Genomic DNA, 18,200 nt, shown 5'->3' with positions numbered 1-18,200 from the left:
GACAATCAAAATCATTCAGACAAAATTGTCATTCCTTTTCTGATGTTGCACAGGTTGGAAAGTTAATCACCAACTCCATTTTTCACTTCCATAGAGCAGAAAGACGGAGTGCAATAGAGTGAGAGCAAAAGAACCAGAGAGAAAAACTGACAGAGAGGTGGCTGTGGAAAAATAGCAAAATAGTATTTCACACCTCAACAGATGTACCTTTCACACAGCTCACAGACATTTTTATTTGCCCTCAGATGCATGGTGAAGAAATCATTCTCCAACACATGCACACCCTGCAGGCGTCTTTAGACACACACATAAATATTCTGCTGTGCCAACGCAGTTGGAGAGAGGTTTGGGTAGCACAGAGTTCAGTCTAAGTTTACAACCTACCAGAATCTTCCTCTTTAACCTTCCTGTGTCGCAATATTATACAACACTAGAACATTTGTACAGTAGCTATATAGCCTTTTGGTTTTGTGATAACTCAATTTCCATGAAGTGGCAACAGCAGATCGCTCCCTAAGAACGACCACTTTAAAACTACACAATCCTCTTAAACAATAAAAGTCCTTTTAAAACTTGACTCCAATCTGGCCTCACTGCCATTAGAGTGGACTTGAAAATATTTCCAATGTAATTACTAGTCAGTGATCCCTAGTTTTGTTTTGGTGCAGTAGCTTAAAGGCAAGTACAGGAGGATTTATTCCTTCTGAGAGCAGTTTAAAATATGGTGAGAGCAAGTTAGACAGTTTTACATAATAGCCTCTGGGCTGACAGGCGATAAGCTGCAGTGACCCTCTTAGAGGGTGAATACCAACATACTAACTGGAGAGGGATGGAGTTATGATAGAGGCACATATGAAACGATAGAGTGAAAAAAAGAAAGCAAAGCAGTGAGGAGGAAGAAAGTTGTGAGGATAATTGGGCAGGGAATGCTAAGAGGTGGAACAGTGGGAGGAAGTGAGAAAAGATGCAGGATGAATAGAAGTCAAGCGTATCTTCAGACATGTTCGTAATTTTCTAGTGGATGCTTTGGCACTGTAAACAAATGTGTTTTAAAGTGAAAGCAAAGTGAAATTAGAGGTGAGGGAAATAACCATCTTGTCCACCAAGGTGAACCCAGTGTACAGGCACCAGGGAAATACAAGTATAGCCATCCCTGTCTACTGCCTCGGAAATCCAGAGTGGAAATCAGCCTTCCATCCCTTATCAAGGGGAAACTGATTTCAGAGCCTCAGCTAGGGGACCCTGTTTCTCGACTTCACAGACTAATATGGGCTCCTTCCCCTCCATACAGGTGATGTTCCATGTCCCTATAGCCAGATTTGTCAAGCAGGGATTGGACGATCAGAGGGATCACCAGGGCCTCTGCCCAGAAACACTAAGGACGTTTTCTTTGTCTGAAGTGGAAATGCTGATAATTAGTCTATTTTCATCTATTATGAGTGTACAGTTTTTGTGTTTGCGTGCTGCAAAATAAACTCAATGAATACACCATGTATAAGACCACTTCATTATAACGTGATATTTTGCCGGACATGCTGGAATGTGATATTCTCATCAGTCCTACGTGTCGCTGCCTCATTTACAGCATCTTTTAAATAAGAGTGGCATTTCCTATTTTATTCTTAAATGCGTGACATTTTACAGTGATTATGTGAAATATAAACTCATTTACCTCAGATTAATATGATTACATAAGGGGTTTTCATCACCATATTTATTTCTATTGTCATTATACAAGTAAACAAAAACCCACACCATCGGCCTCTGGCTGCATCCTGTCACTCAGCACCGTTCAGACAAAAGCTCACATTTCCTGGAGAAGCCTGTCTCTATTTGCTGAGCTCTTGTTGTCATGTGTCACTGTGAGCTGTTGAGACCAGGGATCTGACTAACCAAGAGTGAAGTTATTAATCACTGCACCATGCGGTTTATATTCAATTCACCAAATCATTCAGCAACTTCCTTTGCTGCTCCAGTAAATGGGATGTGCTGTTGAAAAGTGTATCTTACTCTTTCAGGAGTGACATGACAGTAAGAGGCTTCTGATAATGGAAATAACCTACTTGTAAGCCAGCGTAGCACTGAAATGTTGCTTGATGTAGGCCTCCAGCACTGTGTTGAAGTGCTGGAATTTTCTGTCAGCGATGAGCCCGATGATGTATATCTGCCAGACATAGTAAGAGAAGAGAGACTATGAGAGTTTGTTAAACGCTTACAAAGCAGTAAAACATTTAAAAGGCAGATGAGAATTTTTGAATGATCATCTGACAGTCGTGTTTATTTGGGAAAAGATGGACGGGTAGATACAAAGATGTCAAGACCCGTTGAACGCAGAGATAGCCTGTCAAGATATCTGCTACATGTGTTGACAACGCATGCATGCAAAGTCAGACTCACAAAAACCACACACTCACCAAGGCATCAAACACAAGAATGTCATAGTCATCAGTCTGAGAGTGTTCCATCATAATGTTGAACAAGGCATCCAGAGTGTCCTGCAGAAACTACATACACATGTACAGAAAAAAAAAGAGAGAAGCAGTCAAAGTACACACACGCTAGTCTACACACTTATTGAATGGCACACTTGTATTCACACCACTGACCTTGACCACCTCCTCTCCATCAATGATTTTTAGCTTCTCCAAGTTTTCTTTGAGGAGCTCAGGTCGAGTCCTCCACTTGAGCAGACCCAAAAGCCCCACTACACAGACGAGAAAACAAAGGATTTTTGATGTTCAGGTGGAAGTTGAGGTTACTCAACTATAATGTAAATGCCATCTCAATTAACAGCATAATTAAAAAAGAGAGAGATTCTCCTTGGTATTGCGCAGAATGCAGTTTTAATTTCATGTGAAATATAGTAAGCTGATTTTTCCTGCGCTGCATTAAAATTAGAGTTGAAACAATAAATGATTTAATTAGTTACACTAATTAACTGACAGCATTGAAGTTCAGCAATTTGCTGTTTTCCCTGTTTTAAACCACTGTAAATGTAATCAACCGGGTTTTAAATATACAATAATAAACATAAAGTTTATGCTTCCTGGGCAATATACATTTAATTCTAGAGTCTCAAGTTCATCTCCATCTGCCAACAAAGTGGAGATTTGTCAAGTAATGATTGTTATATGGACAGTGTCCATCCCTCTGGGACTTTCAAATCCACAGTCTGTGTCATTAATTCTGCTTCAGTTTGACACGGGGCAGATTTCCATGTCTCTGTAGTGCTGCCCACGTAAGGCTCACTGCTTTCCCTGTCCGGTAATTTCTGACTCACCGGGCCAAGCCGCACATCTGGTGGGTGGCCCTGAACAACATTGTGTGCATGCATGCTTAAAAGCCTTTGTGTGTGTAAGTGTGTGCATGTGTGTGTCTGTGTGCACGTGGTACAGGTGATTAATACAGCAGGATAATGTTCATTATAGTGATGGACTGGCTTCCTCAGTAACAGCTGTTGAACTCCACCTGTCTCTGATGCACCTTACTGTCTGGGGTGTACGTGCTTTTTGCATTAGATGTAGATGTGCAGTTCACTCTGTGTGTGTGTGTGTGTGTGTGTGTGTGTGTGTGTGTGTGTGTGTGTGTCTGGCCTGTGGGGCTGCCTGAGTGTGTAGGACAAAATGATGACATTCCCTGCTAATAAAATCCATGTATATACACAGCCTGCCCTCCATCCCTTGCTTATTATTCCATGACCACAAAACATATAGTCTAATTAAGATTCTGTTGACTCACAATTAATTGGTTAGAGGTTGTCTTTCCTCTAATTTGACCTCACCTCAACTTTTAACCCTAAACCTAAAAATAACACAGTCTTAGCACGTTAGTAAAATGTTGATTGCATTTCACCACAAGTTTGTTGTTTTCTAGGGAAACATGTGAATCCAGCTCAATACATGAGGCCACATCCGACCAGTATTTCTTACAGACTTGTAAGGAGTGGATTTGTCCTCTACTAATTTCACAGCCAACCGATGATTCATTGTCTTTGCCTGGCCTTATTAGTCTGTTGAAAGAAGTTGTTAATTAATGGGTTTTTTTTTTTTGGATGTGTCAGGCTTGATTTCAAGCACCCTCCTCCACATAAAGGTCTGCTTTTGACCTTTTGTCATCTATTGTGTTTTCATGGCTGTTTCTGTGTAAAAATCGTTTGCCCTGCCAAGCCTCTAGCTTGCTAACGTCGCCACAATATCACGCTTGCACGTACCATTTTGGGTGAGTTTAGTGGAGCAGACCAGGGTGGAGATGGTGAAGCTGTCTCTAGAGCTCACAGACAGGCCTCCTCCTCCCCCAGACACGCTGCTTGAGCTGCGGCTCAGTGTGGACATCTTGTGGGGGTCACTGTGATGGCTGCGGGTTGAGGGCAAAGACAAGTAGGAGTTCACGTCTTCCATGCGCTTGCTGTCACCCTAAAAGCACAAAGTCATTTTTAACAAAATGCTGTGGATACCATTAGTGCAACAAAATTGTTAAAGATGGCATAGATGTATGGAAATTGTCTCAGCTTACAAGACACCTTGATGTAAATGAAAAACTGATCGATTTGATACTTTTGTAAGATTTGTAAAGAGTAATCCTATGTTATGCCTAAGCCTTATTTACTTGTGCCTTAATTTTTGTGAACTCATAGTTTTGGATACAGCTGTGTCAGACAAGTTAGAAAGATAGAAGCTTTGACAAAAACAGAACACCGTTAATTTGTCACATCAACATCAACGGTTCTTCTAGGTTGATTGCTTCAGGGTGGCAGGTAGTGGGTAGTGGTAGCAGTGGGACAGCTCTGGCACGGCAGAGGTGAGGGCATCAGTGAATGTCATATTTTCAACTCAGCACCCTCAACTCTGTCCTCATTAATGCCACATCAGTAAATAATGAGTGAGTGGCTGGAAAAATTGGAGAGTAAGAGAGTGAAGCCATGAGCGGAGCAGAGATCGAGAGGAATGCAGGGATAACGAGAGATAATCGAGAAAGAGGGCACAGAGGGACCATCCATTTGGTCTTTGAGTGAATCACGAGTAATTAATCTTCATTGGGTTTGGCATTTAATCAATATGGGGATTCAATCTTAGCTTGGGCTCATTTGGCAGGAAATCTATTTGGCTTCACTCAACCTGTCTGGGTGGCCATAACCTCTTATCTATACTCGCTACATGTTTAGGTCAGTTTTGATGATTGTTGCATTTAAACATACATTGTTAGATGTTTTTCTGGTGCAAACATCTTTCAAACTTATTTGTAGATTATCTACCAGACAGTATTTTCGACAAATAGCTGTGCACATTTTCACCACTTTCGTTTGACCTTCATATTGTAAACATAAATTAATCATGAAAGGATCATTCTTTGTTTGTTATTATGTGTTCGTAGGTCTATATGCGCTATTCTCTAAACTGGAAAACGAGGATGGTGGCATTTCCTTTTGAGAGGATACTGAGTCCATTCATTAGTTCGTCTTTCTTTATCCAAAAGTTCTGCCGCTGGTTCTGACCTTGAAGACCACAAGTTCATGCAGCCCATCCTGCAGAACAGTCCCATCCTCCTTCATTAGACGCACAAAAGCCATAGCGAAGTTCTTCTCACTCTTATCCTTGGCTGCAAATGAAGGAGAACGATAAGTAAACAAAACTAGAAATGGCCAGGGGAAAAACACATCAGGGAAATAGAGAAAGGGCGGAAGGAGTTTGAGAATTCACACGCAGAAAAAAGAAAAAGTGCTCATTTGTTTAATCAAGTATGCGTAATGATGCCTTGGCTCATTTTCCAAATAGGTTAGACTCATTCTGTCCTTTCAGTGTCACATTATACTCAGGGGATCAGAGAGGAGGAGTTAAGAGTGATGATCTAATGAAGAATGCAGACAAGTAGAGAGAGACAGAGGGTGATACTTACACTCCTGGGAAGAGCGATGTCTGAACATAAAGCGTAAATGAATTCTGTGCATTTCTTCCAGGGGGACTGCCACCTGGAGGATATCTCACGTTATTGTAGAATATAATAAAACTGATATCCTAAAGACATACTGACAGTATGATGTGATTTTTTGCCTTGAAAGTTAGAAATCCCGAATGCAAATGCATTATATCAAGACAACGGAACGAAGAGACTAGTAGATAAGGAAATAAAACGCACACACCTTAAACGTCTCCATCCAGCGGGGCTGTTTGACTTGGTAGTAGATGACAGATCTATACTCACTGACTGCCTTATCCCCTGCTCCCAGACAGATGGAGTTCTAGGAAAAAGAGAGGTAAAGAAAAATACGCCTCACAGTGACTGTGAAGAATTTATGTTTGTGTGTGCATCCATGTATGCCTAAGATGGATTTGCCTTCTGGGATAAATCCGTATCCATTTGCCCTGACTATGAGAGGGTGAGTAAGTGTTTCATCAGTGCTGTGCTTGCTCAATGACCTACACCACCTCAATCATTTAATACACAACATATACTTTTGCACCCGCACACTTTATCTATACCCTAGACACACACAAACCAATCACAGTTCATAGAAATCCCTCTCCTCTTTGAATTCACTGATATGCTCTGTCCCTGTTATTTCACATTTCCTCACCTGTATGACTTTGCCCTCCTCATCACAGACCCACATGATGACCTCCACGTTTTTCTGGGTTGTCTTGTTGTATTTGTCGAAGTCTCCGCCCTGTAAGGTGAGGTAGATGTCATTGCGAACATCTCCAGGCATAATGATCTCTGGGAAGCCAAGCTTCCGGGCTACCACGGTGCTGCGGTCCACGAGGTGAGGGTATTCCTTCCGAATCTGCACGATGTCCCCCACCAGAGCCTTCATGGTGACCCACAGCCCTATGGATAAGAGAATGAAGAAGACTGTGTATTAGAGATGGAGGAAGAGAAAGTACTACTAAAAAAAAGAAAAAAAGAAAGATGTGATACTGACTTTATATACGTTTTTTCCTTATACATATTATTCTTCTGCACTACATAAAGCGTGATAAGTTGTGGTTGTGTTGGTTAACAGACACTAGGAAGAGGCTTTTCAAGCTTATATCTAGTCACATTTCTAGTTAAAGCCATGAGATTTATATTTTGTGTAGAGCTGCCATGGGTATGCTTTGTTGGGAACCCTGAAGCACATATGAAGTAAATCTGAGCAGGTCTCAGGTGACCAGCCCCGTCCTCAGTTGCCTCACTTCTTTCGCTGGCTCCATTCTCTACTGCAAGACCGGGCCCAGGCTCAAACCCAAACCCAGCTCCAAGCCCAGCTTTGTGGCAGCTGTGGCTAGAAGATCAGTGGATTCGCCAGCTTCTCCAGTCTGCGTACTGAAGTATGTTTGGGCAAGACACTGAACCCAGAGTTGCCTCTGATGCATCAGAGTGTGAGTTTGTGTGAAAATGGTATAGAAAAAAAGTTCTTTGAATGTATGTGAATGAGCACTGTAGCAAAAAGTGGTTTGAGCACACAGTTAGAGTAAGGGTACGCACTATATACCAGTCAGTTTATGGTATCATAAAACTTTTTATGCTTATTCTTCAAGCATACATGCGTTTCTGTAAAATGCAACAGACCAGAAAGAGAAAGATGCACAGATAAGATTTGGCCTGCAGGACCCTCTATCATATAAAACAACCTGTGTAAAAACAGTGTATTTTAATGGACACGAGCATAAACTGAATATTTTAAAGAACTTTGCAAGACCAAACCTTAGCAAATTTAAGAGCGTTTACATGTACATACAGGCACCACTCAAGTCTTCTTTAAACGAGGGATCGCAAAACGAGTGTTCATTTATTTCTCTGTGGGAATGTAAATTCAAATGGAAGCCAAATAAATGAAAATAACTTCAAGGACCTGTAGTATTAAAACTGAATTTTAAAAAAACCTTAAGATGTTTTCAGGACCAACAGAAACCCTGAAACATGAGGCCTGAGGGCTGAACTTAATGCATGCTTTGTTTTATGTAAAAGGTTACTGTTTATTTATGGGAAACATGATATTAAAATGAACTGAGGATGTGCTGGCATTGCAGACAAGACTGCAATAAATGCTTGAAAATTGCTGTGTCCCATTTAGGAAATGGGAGCAAAGGAGGAAAAGAAAAGATGGAGGTATTATTATTATCGACAGAATTTACTTCTAAAGAAAATGGACTCTCAGAGGGTTTCAGAGAAATTAGGTGAAAAAGCAAAGAAAAGGAATGGGGAATCAAAAGGGAAAAAAGAGGTGAGCTATTTTAGGGAAATACATAGGTGGTGAAATCTAGACTGTGTTACAAACCCACATTTTCAAGGCTAACCACAGACCTACAGGGAAAACACTCAATGTGTTGTGTGTGTGTGTGTGTGTGTGTGTGTGTGTGTGTCTGGGCAGTAGAAAAAGCACCTAAAAGTGAGAGGAAGGAGAGATTAGGGGTGAGTAATGTTAAGAGCAGGCATCTGGTTGCCTCAAGTGTTCCTTCCATATCTGCTTGTTCAAGTGCTCCTTTCATTTTCCAGGTTATGCCCAGGGCCTTCAGGAGCGAGAGGAGGATAAAAGCTGAGCGATATGACAGTGCAGTCGGATATGTGGGGTTACTCTATATGGAACAAGACAGTGTCACCCATAGGGGTTGTCAAAGTCAGCCATAAACATGAGGTAGTGAGCAGCAAGACTGGAGTCTGGTCAGGGAGAAATGGAGGTTAAGTAAAATGAAAACACCAGCTCAAGGGTGGGTGCCATACATCAGGATAATGTCCTTCATTCTCCACCCTAGTGCAAAGAAAAGAGGCGAGGATGCAATGAAGAACTGCCATTTTATCTGACCACAAATGACTGGAGCATATACAGTCCAGTGGGAACCTTCAGTGCGTGCAGGACTTTTGCAAGAACTGCCACATGTCTAGGAACAAAGAACAAAGCCTGGGATTGCAAAACTGTACCTTGGCCACCACTGTCTCCTCGTGATGTTGTCACTTTGTTCAGTAAGGTGTGGAGAAAGTCATTTTCTGCAACTACCCTGGAGCCAAACATACAAACACAAAGAAAACATTCATATGCAGAAAATTACAGTACTGTTTTCTTAATTTTATGGGTAATAGATTTTCAGGTTTTTAATTGCTAAGAAAAGGTCAGAGAGAGGTGGAGTGGAAAAAAAGAAACAAGAAACAGGACATACGGGAAAAAGGGGATGAAATACTGCTTCTCTTCATCGCATTCAATCTTCCCTTTGATGATATCACTGATGTCCATCACTGCCAAGAAGAGAAAACAAATGTGTCTGTGATCACAGAATCAAAAAAGTACTAGGTTGTAATCCGTACTGAGGTTTCACATTAGCAAAACACCACATTAGAAAGACTGGCCTCCTCATTGCTCGTTGTGAAGTTACATGAGGATATAGGCAACTTAGAAGTGAGATTCTCAGAAGCCAAAAGTGTAAAAAATAAAGGGCTTTACGGTCACCATCAACATTTTAGCTTTGTACAAAGGATAGCTCCCAGGTGTAAATATGTTCAATAACACCTGCAACAGCACAAGCAGAAGCTGAGAGGTGAAGCAAAACAATGTTGACCTTTAGAGAACACAAGTAAAAATGATTGAAGCACCTAACAAAAGTCATTATTGATGGTAAAACTGGTGGAATTTGGTACTGAAATGAGACGTGTTAGCTTTTTCTCCTGTGAATCGGATGAAAGCTTCTGTTGACCCTCAACATTAATCAAAAAGACATGCTCAGTTACCTCGAGGTCACCAGTATGCTCACAAAGCATTTACAAAGCTACTTTTTTTGAAAAAGGGTTTTAACCCTGCACTTTTTAAATTCACAGACTTGCAGTCTTCTTCACTGCCTTCAAATTATGCAACAGTGTGTTTCCTGTTCACTATATACGATGACTAGTGTTCAATATATCTGTTCATTAGTGCAAAAGTGTGTCATAATTTGGTACATGTAACAAAACTGTAAAATAAACATTGCTTATCGCTGAACTAGCAAACACTGACAATGAAGATTGCCTATGTACTTTTTCCACCCCTTGATCACTAGGGCTAGAAATTTAGTAGCACGTTGGAAAAAAAAACCTCTGCATTGTCTCTTCATGACTTACCTGCCACCCCAAAAGGCCTCCTCAGGCCCTGAGTAAACTTCTTGTTGATTGCTTCTTTCAGGTCCATCCTGCCTACTCTTACAATCTGACAGATCAAATAAATCTTCTCTCTGCTCAGGTCTTTGTTTCCCAAGTCCTGTTGAACAAAGACATAAAAAAATTGTGCATGAAATAAATTCAGAAATCAGGAATAAAGAAACAAAAAAAGAAAATGCTATGTAATCTTCTGAAAAGAAATAGGTCACCTATTTCATCTCTCCACAGCTAAGAACAGTGTGACATTGCCCTCGTGTGGTCACTTACTGTAAAGACAACCTTCAGGTTGTTGAGCATGTCAATCTCTTTAGGAAAACCTTTGCTGCCCCAGCGTACTAAGTAGTTCTCACTGTACAAAGAAGGGTAAAGAGTTACAAATAAATAAATACACAAATAAATAAACATTTTTAAATTAATTTTACATTTTAGCAAGCAACCACATATAGATTATCTCATCGTTCATAATTAAATTTGTAGACATACTCTACTAGCCAAAATGAAACTGTGCACTGCAGCCTGACTGATGCACATGATTCACAATGAAAACGGTTTCAGTGAAACTTAAGCTCAAATCTTTGATCCCCTTGCAAACAGCTGTAACTACTAAATCTACCCTGTGTAGCTACATAAACATGTAAGAGACACTTTAAGGGAGGAGAATAGAAAAGCGGACCCCAAGAAAACGTGTGGGTGCAGTAAGGCTAAAAAAAATTAGAAAAACCTAATATCTTTCTAAAATATTGAACCCTACTGTTCTTCACTTTTTTCAGGGAGATGTGGATAAACATACCTCCGCGAAAAAAATGGTTATCAAAGAAAATAGTAAATTATTTAAGCACATAAGAAAAGATGAGACAGAAGTGAATCAGAGATCACAGCCAATGGCAAGAAAATACAAAAGAGTAGCTGTGGACAATATATGTTATAAGAATAAGATGACAGACTTGGGTCTATCTTAATACTTTCAGCTTCTGTGGCTGAGACATAGATATAGCCAGTATGACAGTGAGTGACAGGGCTTAACGTCAGCACTGTCAGGCACCACACAGTGCTGCCACTCAGTATGTGCGGCCCTATAATTTGTAGTTTCTGTATATTTATTTTTGGCATGCCGTTGTTCACATTTAACAGGGCTTAGCAATAGAAGAGAAACAATGGAGAGGTATACAGACACAAGAAGAACTAGAAAAAAGGTTTTGCATATATGTTTTATACAGCAGAACGATTGAGGTAAGGTTAAAAAAAAACAACAACAACAACGACATCTAAACAAACAAGGGATGTAATTTTTTAGCTGGAACTATGATGTTAATTTCCAAAGAAGAATCAATTACATAAGAAAAAAAATCACCTTATCTTTCAGTCTGTATGTTTATGATTTAACACAAAATAAAAAGTCACTTCCTTTCAGTGACACTGAAAAATATATAAGACCTGCAATAACTTTACTTCACAATGTGAAGCCAAATCTTCCTGAGTGTCTAATCCACCTGACAGGAACAGATGTCTGAAACACCTTTAGCGAATAAGGTAAGGAAAGAGAAGTGACACCTGATGATGGTTTGCTTATTGGGATCATAGAGGGACATGAAGAGCTCTGAGTCCTCTCCAATGCGACAGACAAAGTTCCTCACAAAGACGTAGAGGCTGTGGGTGGGGGAGGACTGGATCCGTGCTGAGATCCCGCTGTGGTCTGTCTGGATGTTGGACTGCGTGAGAGGAAATTAATTTTAGGAGATAACTACTGATGACGATTTAACAGGATAAAATTCCAACCAAAAGTGTTCATTTTGGCAAGGGTCTGATAAATGTGTTTGGCTGCTCTAATGTTTTATAATTCGTGGTTACTTATTCTAAAATGCACCAGCTGCAGCTGCAGATTGTGGGTTTGTGCGGGAAATGGAAATCACTGAGTAAGAAAATCATCAGAAATGCATTCTGTCAATGAACTGAGTCAAGGCTGAAATGAAAAATTGGCTGGATGGAGTTGAAGTGAAGTTAAGCCAATTTGTAAGGAAGTGAATTCTTAATTAGTCCAAGCTAGCACACATGACTGGGAAGTAAAATGTATTATTTAAGGACTTTTTCATAAGGATTAAGTTTTATTTTACTAATTTATTATTTTTTTAAAAAGTAATAAAGTCGTTTTTCTACTCGTGTTTAGTTCAGGGTAACTTTTACGTGTACTTGTATTACCCCAATAATGGGGTAGAAGTTACTCCAGAAAAAAAACTCCCTGGTTGTTGCTTCCAAGCTGAAAAAAACAACACTGTTGTGACTGTGACATCACATTCACCCTTGGAAAACATTTTCTATATGGCCCTCTCCTTCCTACAGTTTGTTATATACCTGCTCCTCTTTGATGCGTTCATTGATCTTGGCTGTGGCCTCCTCATGGGCCCGAAATAGACTGATGACGTTGGCTCGCTCTGGGTCCAAGATGTTCCCGTCGTCATCTCGAACAACCTGGTCCAATTCAAGGATCCTGGTGTGGGGAGTAATAGAGGGAAGATTGATACAAGGTGAACAAGGATGAGGGAAGAGCAACACAGGAACACAGCAAGGGGTATGGACTGGGAGGCAAAGGAATAGAGATCATAAGACAAAGTTATCAGGAAAAGAACAGAAAGATGTTCAAAGGAGATCAAACTAACATGAACTATACAGTCAGTCTGACAAAAAATCTGGTTGGTTGATTAAGCTTTAAACAATGAGAAAGTATAAACATGTTTAAATATTAATGCAGGCATACTTGTTGCCATAGTCAATCTTGGAAGTAACTTTCTGCTTTAGCTCCTTGAATTCATCACTAGGCAGGGTGCCAGACAGGAGCTGAGAACGCCACTCCATCAGTTCCCACATCAGCCTCTGGACCTGTTTGACACGTGCCTCTTTATTGGCCTGGAGAGGTAAATAAATGATGTTAGATTCAGGCGCACAAACACACACACACACGAGTACAAAAAGTGGCTCACTGTTTAATTCATACCACAAATAGCTGCTTCCATATGCTTCCCCACTCCCTCAACGTAGTGGTCACCTCCTTCACCAAGGGCATCTCTGCAGACAACACCACTTCCTCATCTCTGTCATAGTATAAGTAATGGAAAACGGAACAAATTAAAAAAAAACTTTTACAGACAGTTAAAGATGCCTTATTTTTGGTACTGTTATTTTTTATTTTTATTTTACATACCCTCGTTTTTCAATTATGACTTCCTTAACTTGAACAAAACTGACTGGAAACACTCCCTGGAATACATGTAGAGGAGATGAATGAGGAAACGATAAGTGGTGATAGCTTGGAATATTCTTTTCCACAAGAAAGAATAAGAAAAGTAAAACTCTCACATGAATAAATCTGGCTGACCGCTTAAATGTGCTTTAAAGCTTTCTGTTAATGTAAATTTTCACTGATATTATGCTTGTGTAGGCTCTTACCTGTTGCGCTTTGTTCCTAGACAAGCAGCCTCTGTACCAACCTGAAAGACAAAGTGGCATCTTACTATCAAGACAGGAAATCAGGATAGCGTAGACTCTCTAATTGGAACAACATCACCGCCTTAAGGGAGTCAGCTCCATAATTTTGTGGAGATGGAGCTGGACTCCCTTAAAATGGTATCAGAGAGGGGGATGTTGTCCAACATTAGGACAATACCTCTGACCCACTCCATGACGTGCTGGCCAGTCACAAGAGGATGTTCTGTGAGAGACTGAGATTTCCCAAATGCACCATGGAACGACACAGGAAATCATTCCTACCCGTGGCCATCTCCCTGTACAAGTCCTCCATCTAATGCACAGTACACAGTGCAATAATTACACCGTTTTGCACATGCTCTACAGTGAAAATAACAAATAACAAGTTTTGCAGTTTAGAGTAAAATGTCAATCATATATATTTCACCTCTGCAATATTCTGGATATTTATAATTGAGCTATTTGTACATATTGGAGCTATTTCTTATATTTTGTAAAATTTGTGATATATTGTATTATTTAATTTAGTTCTTAATTTAGTCTGTTACTGTTATTGTCTTGGAGCAACTGTAACCACATAATTTCCCTAAGGATTAATAAAGTACTCTGATTCTGGAAGTTACAGCAATGTAATAGTTATACTCACTGGTCACTTTGTTAAGTACACCAGTTCAATTGCTTGTTACCGCAAATATTTAATCAGCCAATCACATATCAGCAACTCAGTGCCTTTACATGTTCAAGACAACCTTAAGAAGTTCAAACAGAGTTTCAGACTGGGGGAGAAAAGGCGACTGAAGGGACTCTGAACGAGGCACTGTTGTTACAGCCAGGCTCGCTGGTCTGCCAGCTAAGAACTAAGGCTATAATGTGGTTGAGCACGCCAAAATTGGATGGTAGAAAACTGGAAAAAACATTGCCCGGTCTGATGAGTCTTGATTTCTGCTGCAATATTTAAATAGTAGGGTCTGACTTTGGTGTAAACAACATGTAAGCATGGAACCATCCGGCCTTGTATAAACAGTTCAGACAGGTGGTGGTGTAATGGTGTTGGCGGTATCGTGTTGGCACAGTTTGGACTCCTTAGTACCAGTTTAGCATTTTTTTATCTGAATATTGCTACCGACCATGCTCATCCTTTTATAGCCAGAGTGTACCCATCTTCTGATGGCCTCTAATGGCTGTTTCTGTGTGACAAAGCCCAAATCATCTGGCTAATTTCATAGACACCAAATCTCCATCCAGCCTTTGAGATTTGCATCAAGAAGATTCACTCTGCACCAACTGTGTTATGCTATCATGTGAACATGGACCAAAATTTCTGACGAATGTTTCCAGCACATTGTTGCATCTATGCCAGGAAGAATTCAGGCAATGCTGAAGGCTAAACGGGGCTTAAACCCAGTACAAAGGTGTACCTAAAAAGTAGCAGCTGAGCGTACATATTATTGTATTTTAAATGTATTTATCATGTTTATACTCCATAAAACATGAGATACAGATAAACGTCTAACTCTCAAAAATGTAACATTTACAAAAACACGAACAAAATATACTTACTAACATGCAGTTTTTCAATACCAAATAATTTCAAAGGTTTACACATCTATGTATAAAGTATCTGAACCACACTGACAAACCGGATTATTTAACAACATCTTACCTTCGCAAACCTCTTGGATGTGGACAGTTTCGCCCACCTCCAGGGAAAGGTGCTTCTCATTTTGGCCAACAAAGTTCCACTTTACTAAAAAAGAAGAAAAAAAATAAGTGAATAAAATAAATATATACATAAATATATTGAATATATAAATAAGGTTATTGTTACAATGGAAAAATAAACTTGAACACAAACACTAAGTGTGCAGTGGCAAGCCTCGGTTACAGGAAGATTTTAGTACACACGGTAAGCTAGCTTGATTAGTGACGTCACACGTTATAAGATTTAAAAAAAAAGGCTAACCAGTAAAAAAAACCAAGTAGCAGTAAAACACAATAGCAGATGGCGACTAAGTAGCTTAAGGTAAATATAAATAGGTAGTCCAAATAAGTTAAAATTAGTGTATCCAGATGCTGGCCAGCTGCAAACGGTGGCACACACGAGTAGGCAGGCAACGGAACAGGTTAAGGAGCAACGCCTTTCTTCAGTGGGCCTCAGGTTGGGTTTATGCGATAGTAAGCAGCATTTCTTTAGGTTTTGGGCTGTTGATAATCCGGAGATCTGGAGCAATTTAAAGACGTTAGTAGGGTCTTTTTCTGCTTTCTGTCTTTTCTTTAATGACTGTATCAGTCAAAATGATCAGATTTAGGAAACAGTGAAAGCAGCAGTGAGTAGCGACATGGGTTGCAGCCAAAGACGAGTTGCACGGCAGAGGAAAAGTGTGCAGAGCACCGACAGCTACAGAGTCTATCATTCCTCTTTGTGCAACAGTTCAGAGGTTTGCTCTCCTCCATTTGAGCTTAAAGATGGTTTGCCCTCAAGAAGAACTGCAGCTACAAAATGCCTGCTAATGAAATTCTGACTGTGCAAAAACAAACAAACTAAAAAGCCAGACTATTTCTAGACCGATACTTAAACTGATAGAAAAGGAAAAGGAAGCTTATTTGTGCGCACTTCGTGAGACTAAATTGTCAACATTTTTTTTTTTGCATCAGACTTTTCTACTGTATTCAAACTTGAGACTTCCTTCTTCCCCCACTTCCTGTGTTGTAGTCTTACACAGACCAGGAAGATATTTATACTAGATACAATAAACAATATTTTCTTTGAGTAAGTATATTACAAAGTGCTTTAAAATGACTTTTTAACCCACACCCACCATCAGCATCAGTCTCGTGCTATAAGTAGATGAACTACTCAGGTGAAAAAACCCTACATGGTCTATCTTTTTGCAAGTAGGTTAAATGATAAATCAATGCAGTGGCTGCAACAGACCAGTGAACCTCAGTTAATAAAGTCTGTATTAGGAGGCAGAAATCTGTGTCTTTTCCAAGTGTGTGACTGCACTGCATATCTAATGGCAACACACACTGATTAGCTCCGCCATATTAAACCCACATACATAACAGATAAACTGCACACTGTACTTGCCCATTCTAGGATTTGCTCCTAGCCAAAACCAGGCTTTCACTTTCAAAAATTAAAATTTTTAAGGACTGTTTATCTTTTAGCTTCCGTATTTATGTGCTGCATGCTATGCAATTTGTAGAGATTGCCTACTTGCAGCTGCTTATTTCTCCATCTTTGCTTGTGATTTTATCCCTCACAAACCACTGCAGAACCACTTCAGTGCAAATAAACTATAATTAGCGTAGTTGCACTGAAGTTAAATGATGAATAAGATTTCAGGATCTCAGTTCTTTGGAGGGATTAAAGCTGATGTCTAAAGCTCTTTGAGGCCTTTGGCACCTGCCTACATCCGCCAAGCAGGAAGTGATGGGAATCTATTTTTCTCATTTCTATTCATTCGCTGTATAGGCTAGCATCATACCATAACAGAAAGGCACCATAAAAACTGGATGTGCCTGCACATACTCACACAAAGATACATACAAACAAGCACATGTTGACTTACCTACACCATACCGCTCTCTTGTGGTTTTCGTCCAAGGAGCCATGATTGTGTGTAATCCTTTACCTACTTTATACTTTTGTCTTTAGAAATCTCCTAGTTTGTCCGTCCACCTTAACTTCTCATTTCTGCATTTTGTTAACGTTAAATGAAAGCAATAAGCCCATCCCCCTTTGCCTCTCTTCCCCTTCTGTCTCTTCTCTCTTCCTGCCTTCAGGCGGTTAAGAGGAAGTGGGTGAGTACAACAAGGTGGAGTCCTACAGCACCCGCAGGCTTTTGCAGCGTGCGATGTCTCTTATTTTCCTCATTTAGATTCGGCGTGCCTTCATTATTCAAAGTAAAGCGTCAGTAACACATGATGACAGTTACAGAAGGGTTAGAGTCGAGAGGATGTCTGAGTGTCCAGCCGGGCCTATACGTGCACATTTTTTGTTGCTATTTTTTTTTTAAGATCTTTTCATGTTTTCATATCTGAAAAATGTAGGTTGTCTGCTTTCTCACAGTAGCATCTAGCTGTCGAACCGTTGATGACTTAAACCATTATTCAGCCATCTTGCACATAACATACTCTGACTTTTCCCTTTGTGGATCACCATTTGAGCTTGTGAAATCAAATGTTATAGAAGGCAAAGCATCAGAGGATATGGCTTGATGCTGTGTTCTATTACAGATAATTTGAGCTCCCCCCTCCTCCTCGATCTACAACCAGAAAGGTAAAAGTGGAGAAAATGCTATAACAATCCAAATGGCTAGGCAAGCACTACAATACTAATGCTAATCTTTAACAATTTTATGTTGCATAGGGACAATGTGTTAAAAGCTGCCTGGGTTTTTTCTTGCATGAGACATCAAATCACACTCTGTTTTTTTATATGAATTTTGCTGCTCATTAAAATTGATTTGAAAAGACTAAAAAATGTCTGTAATAACCCAGAGGCCACGTCATCAAGCCCTGCCTGGCTAGCTCTCCATACCTCATTAATGGTTAATTTAATATGCATGTGAATACAGTGAAAAGGAGCTAATGATCACATTCCAGCAGCATGAAGC

The 18,200-nt window shown here is 40.0% G+C and overlaps 1 protein-coding gene across 1 annotated transcript in view; it reads right to left on the bottom strand.

Moving 5' to 3' along the window:
• The window catches only part of LOC134644335 (dedicator of cytokinesis protein 2), a 96,559-nt gene extending 79,277 nt beyond the window's left edge, over positions 1-17,282 (bottom strand). Inside the window, exons 1-20 of the mRNA XM_063497309.1 lie at positions 17,154-17,282; positions 15,242-15,325; positions 13,540-13,580; positions 13,295-13,350; positions 13,088-13,184; positions 12,851-12,999; positions 12,448-12,583; positions 11,650-11,807; positions 10,366-10,447; positions 10,063-10,198; positions 9,132-9,207; positions 8,896-8,972; positions 6,572-6,822; positions 6,137-6,235; positions 5,893-5,965; positions 5,492-5,595; positions 4,211-4,412; positions 2,607-2,704; positions 2,415-2,504; positions 2,064-2,164 (exon numbers count right to left, since the gene is read on the bottom strand). Of these exons, the coding sequence (XP_063353379.1) occupies positions 2,064-2,164; positions 2,415-2,504; positions 2,607-2,704; positions 4,211-4,412; positions 5,492-5,595; positions 5,893-5,965; positions 6,137-6,235; positions 6,572-6,822; positions 8,896-8,972; positions 9,132-9,207; positions 10,063-10,198; positions 10,366-10,447; positions 11,650-11,807; positions 12,448-12,583; positions 12,851-12,999; positions 13,088-13,184; positions 13,295-13,350; positions 13,540-13,580; positions 15,242-15,325; positions 17,154-17,196 (2,153 nt within the window). The 5' untranslated portion in view covers positions 17,197-17,282. The remainder of the gene's footprint in view (positions 1-2,063; positions 2,165-2,414; positions 2,505-2,606; positions 2,705-4,210; positions 4,413-5,491; positions 5,596-5,892; positions 5,966-6,136; positions 6,236-6,571; positions 6,823-8,895; positions 8,973-9,131; positions 9,208-10,062; positions 10,199-10,365; positions 10,448-11,649; positions 11,808-12,447; positions 12,584-12,850; positions 13,000-13,087; positions 13,185-13,294; positions 13,351-13,539; positions 13,581-15,241; positions 15,326-17,153) is intronic.
• Positions 17,283-18,200: the final 918 nt, after the last annotated feature.

This window comes from Pelmatolapia mariae, linkage group LG2, assembly GCF_036321145.2.
Source record: "Pelmatolapia mariae isolate MD_Pm_ZW linkage group LG2, Pm_UMD_F_2, whole genome shotgun sequence".
Taxonomy (NCBI): domain Eukaryota; kingdom Metazoa; phylum Chordata; class Actinopteri; order Cichliformes; family Cichlidae; genus Pelmatolapia; species Pelmatolapia mariae.
The sequence above is the reverse complement of the archived record's forward strand: the minus strand, read 5'-3'. Positions and strand labels throughout refer to the sequence as shown.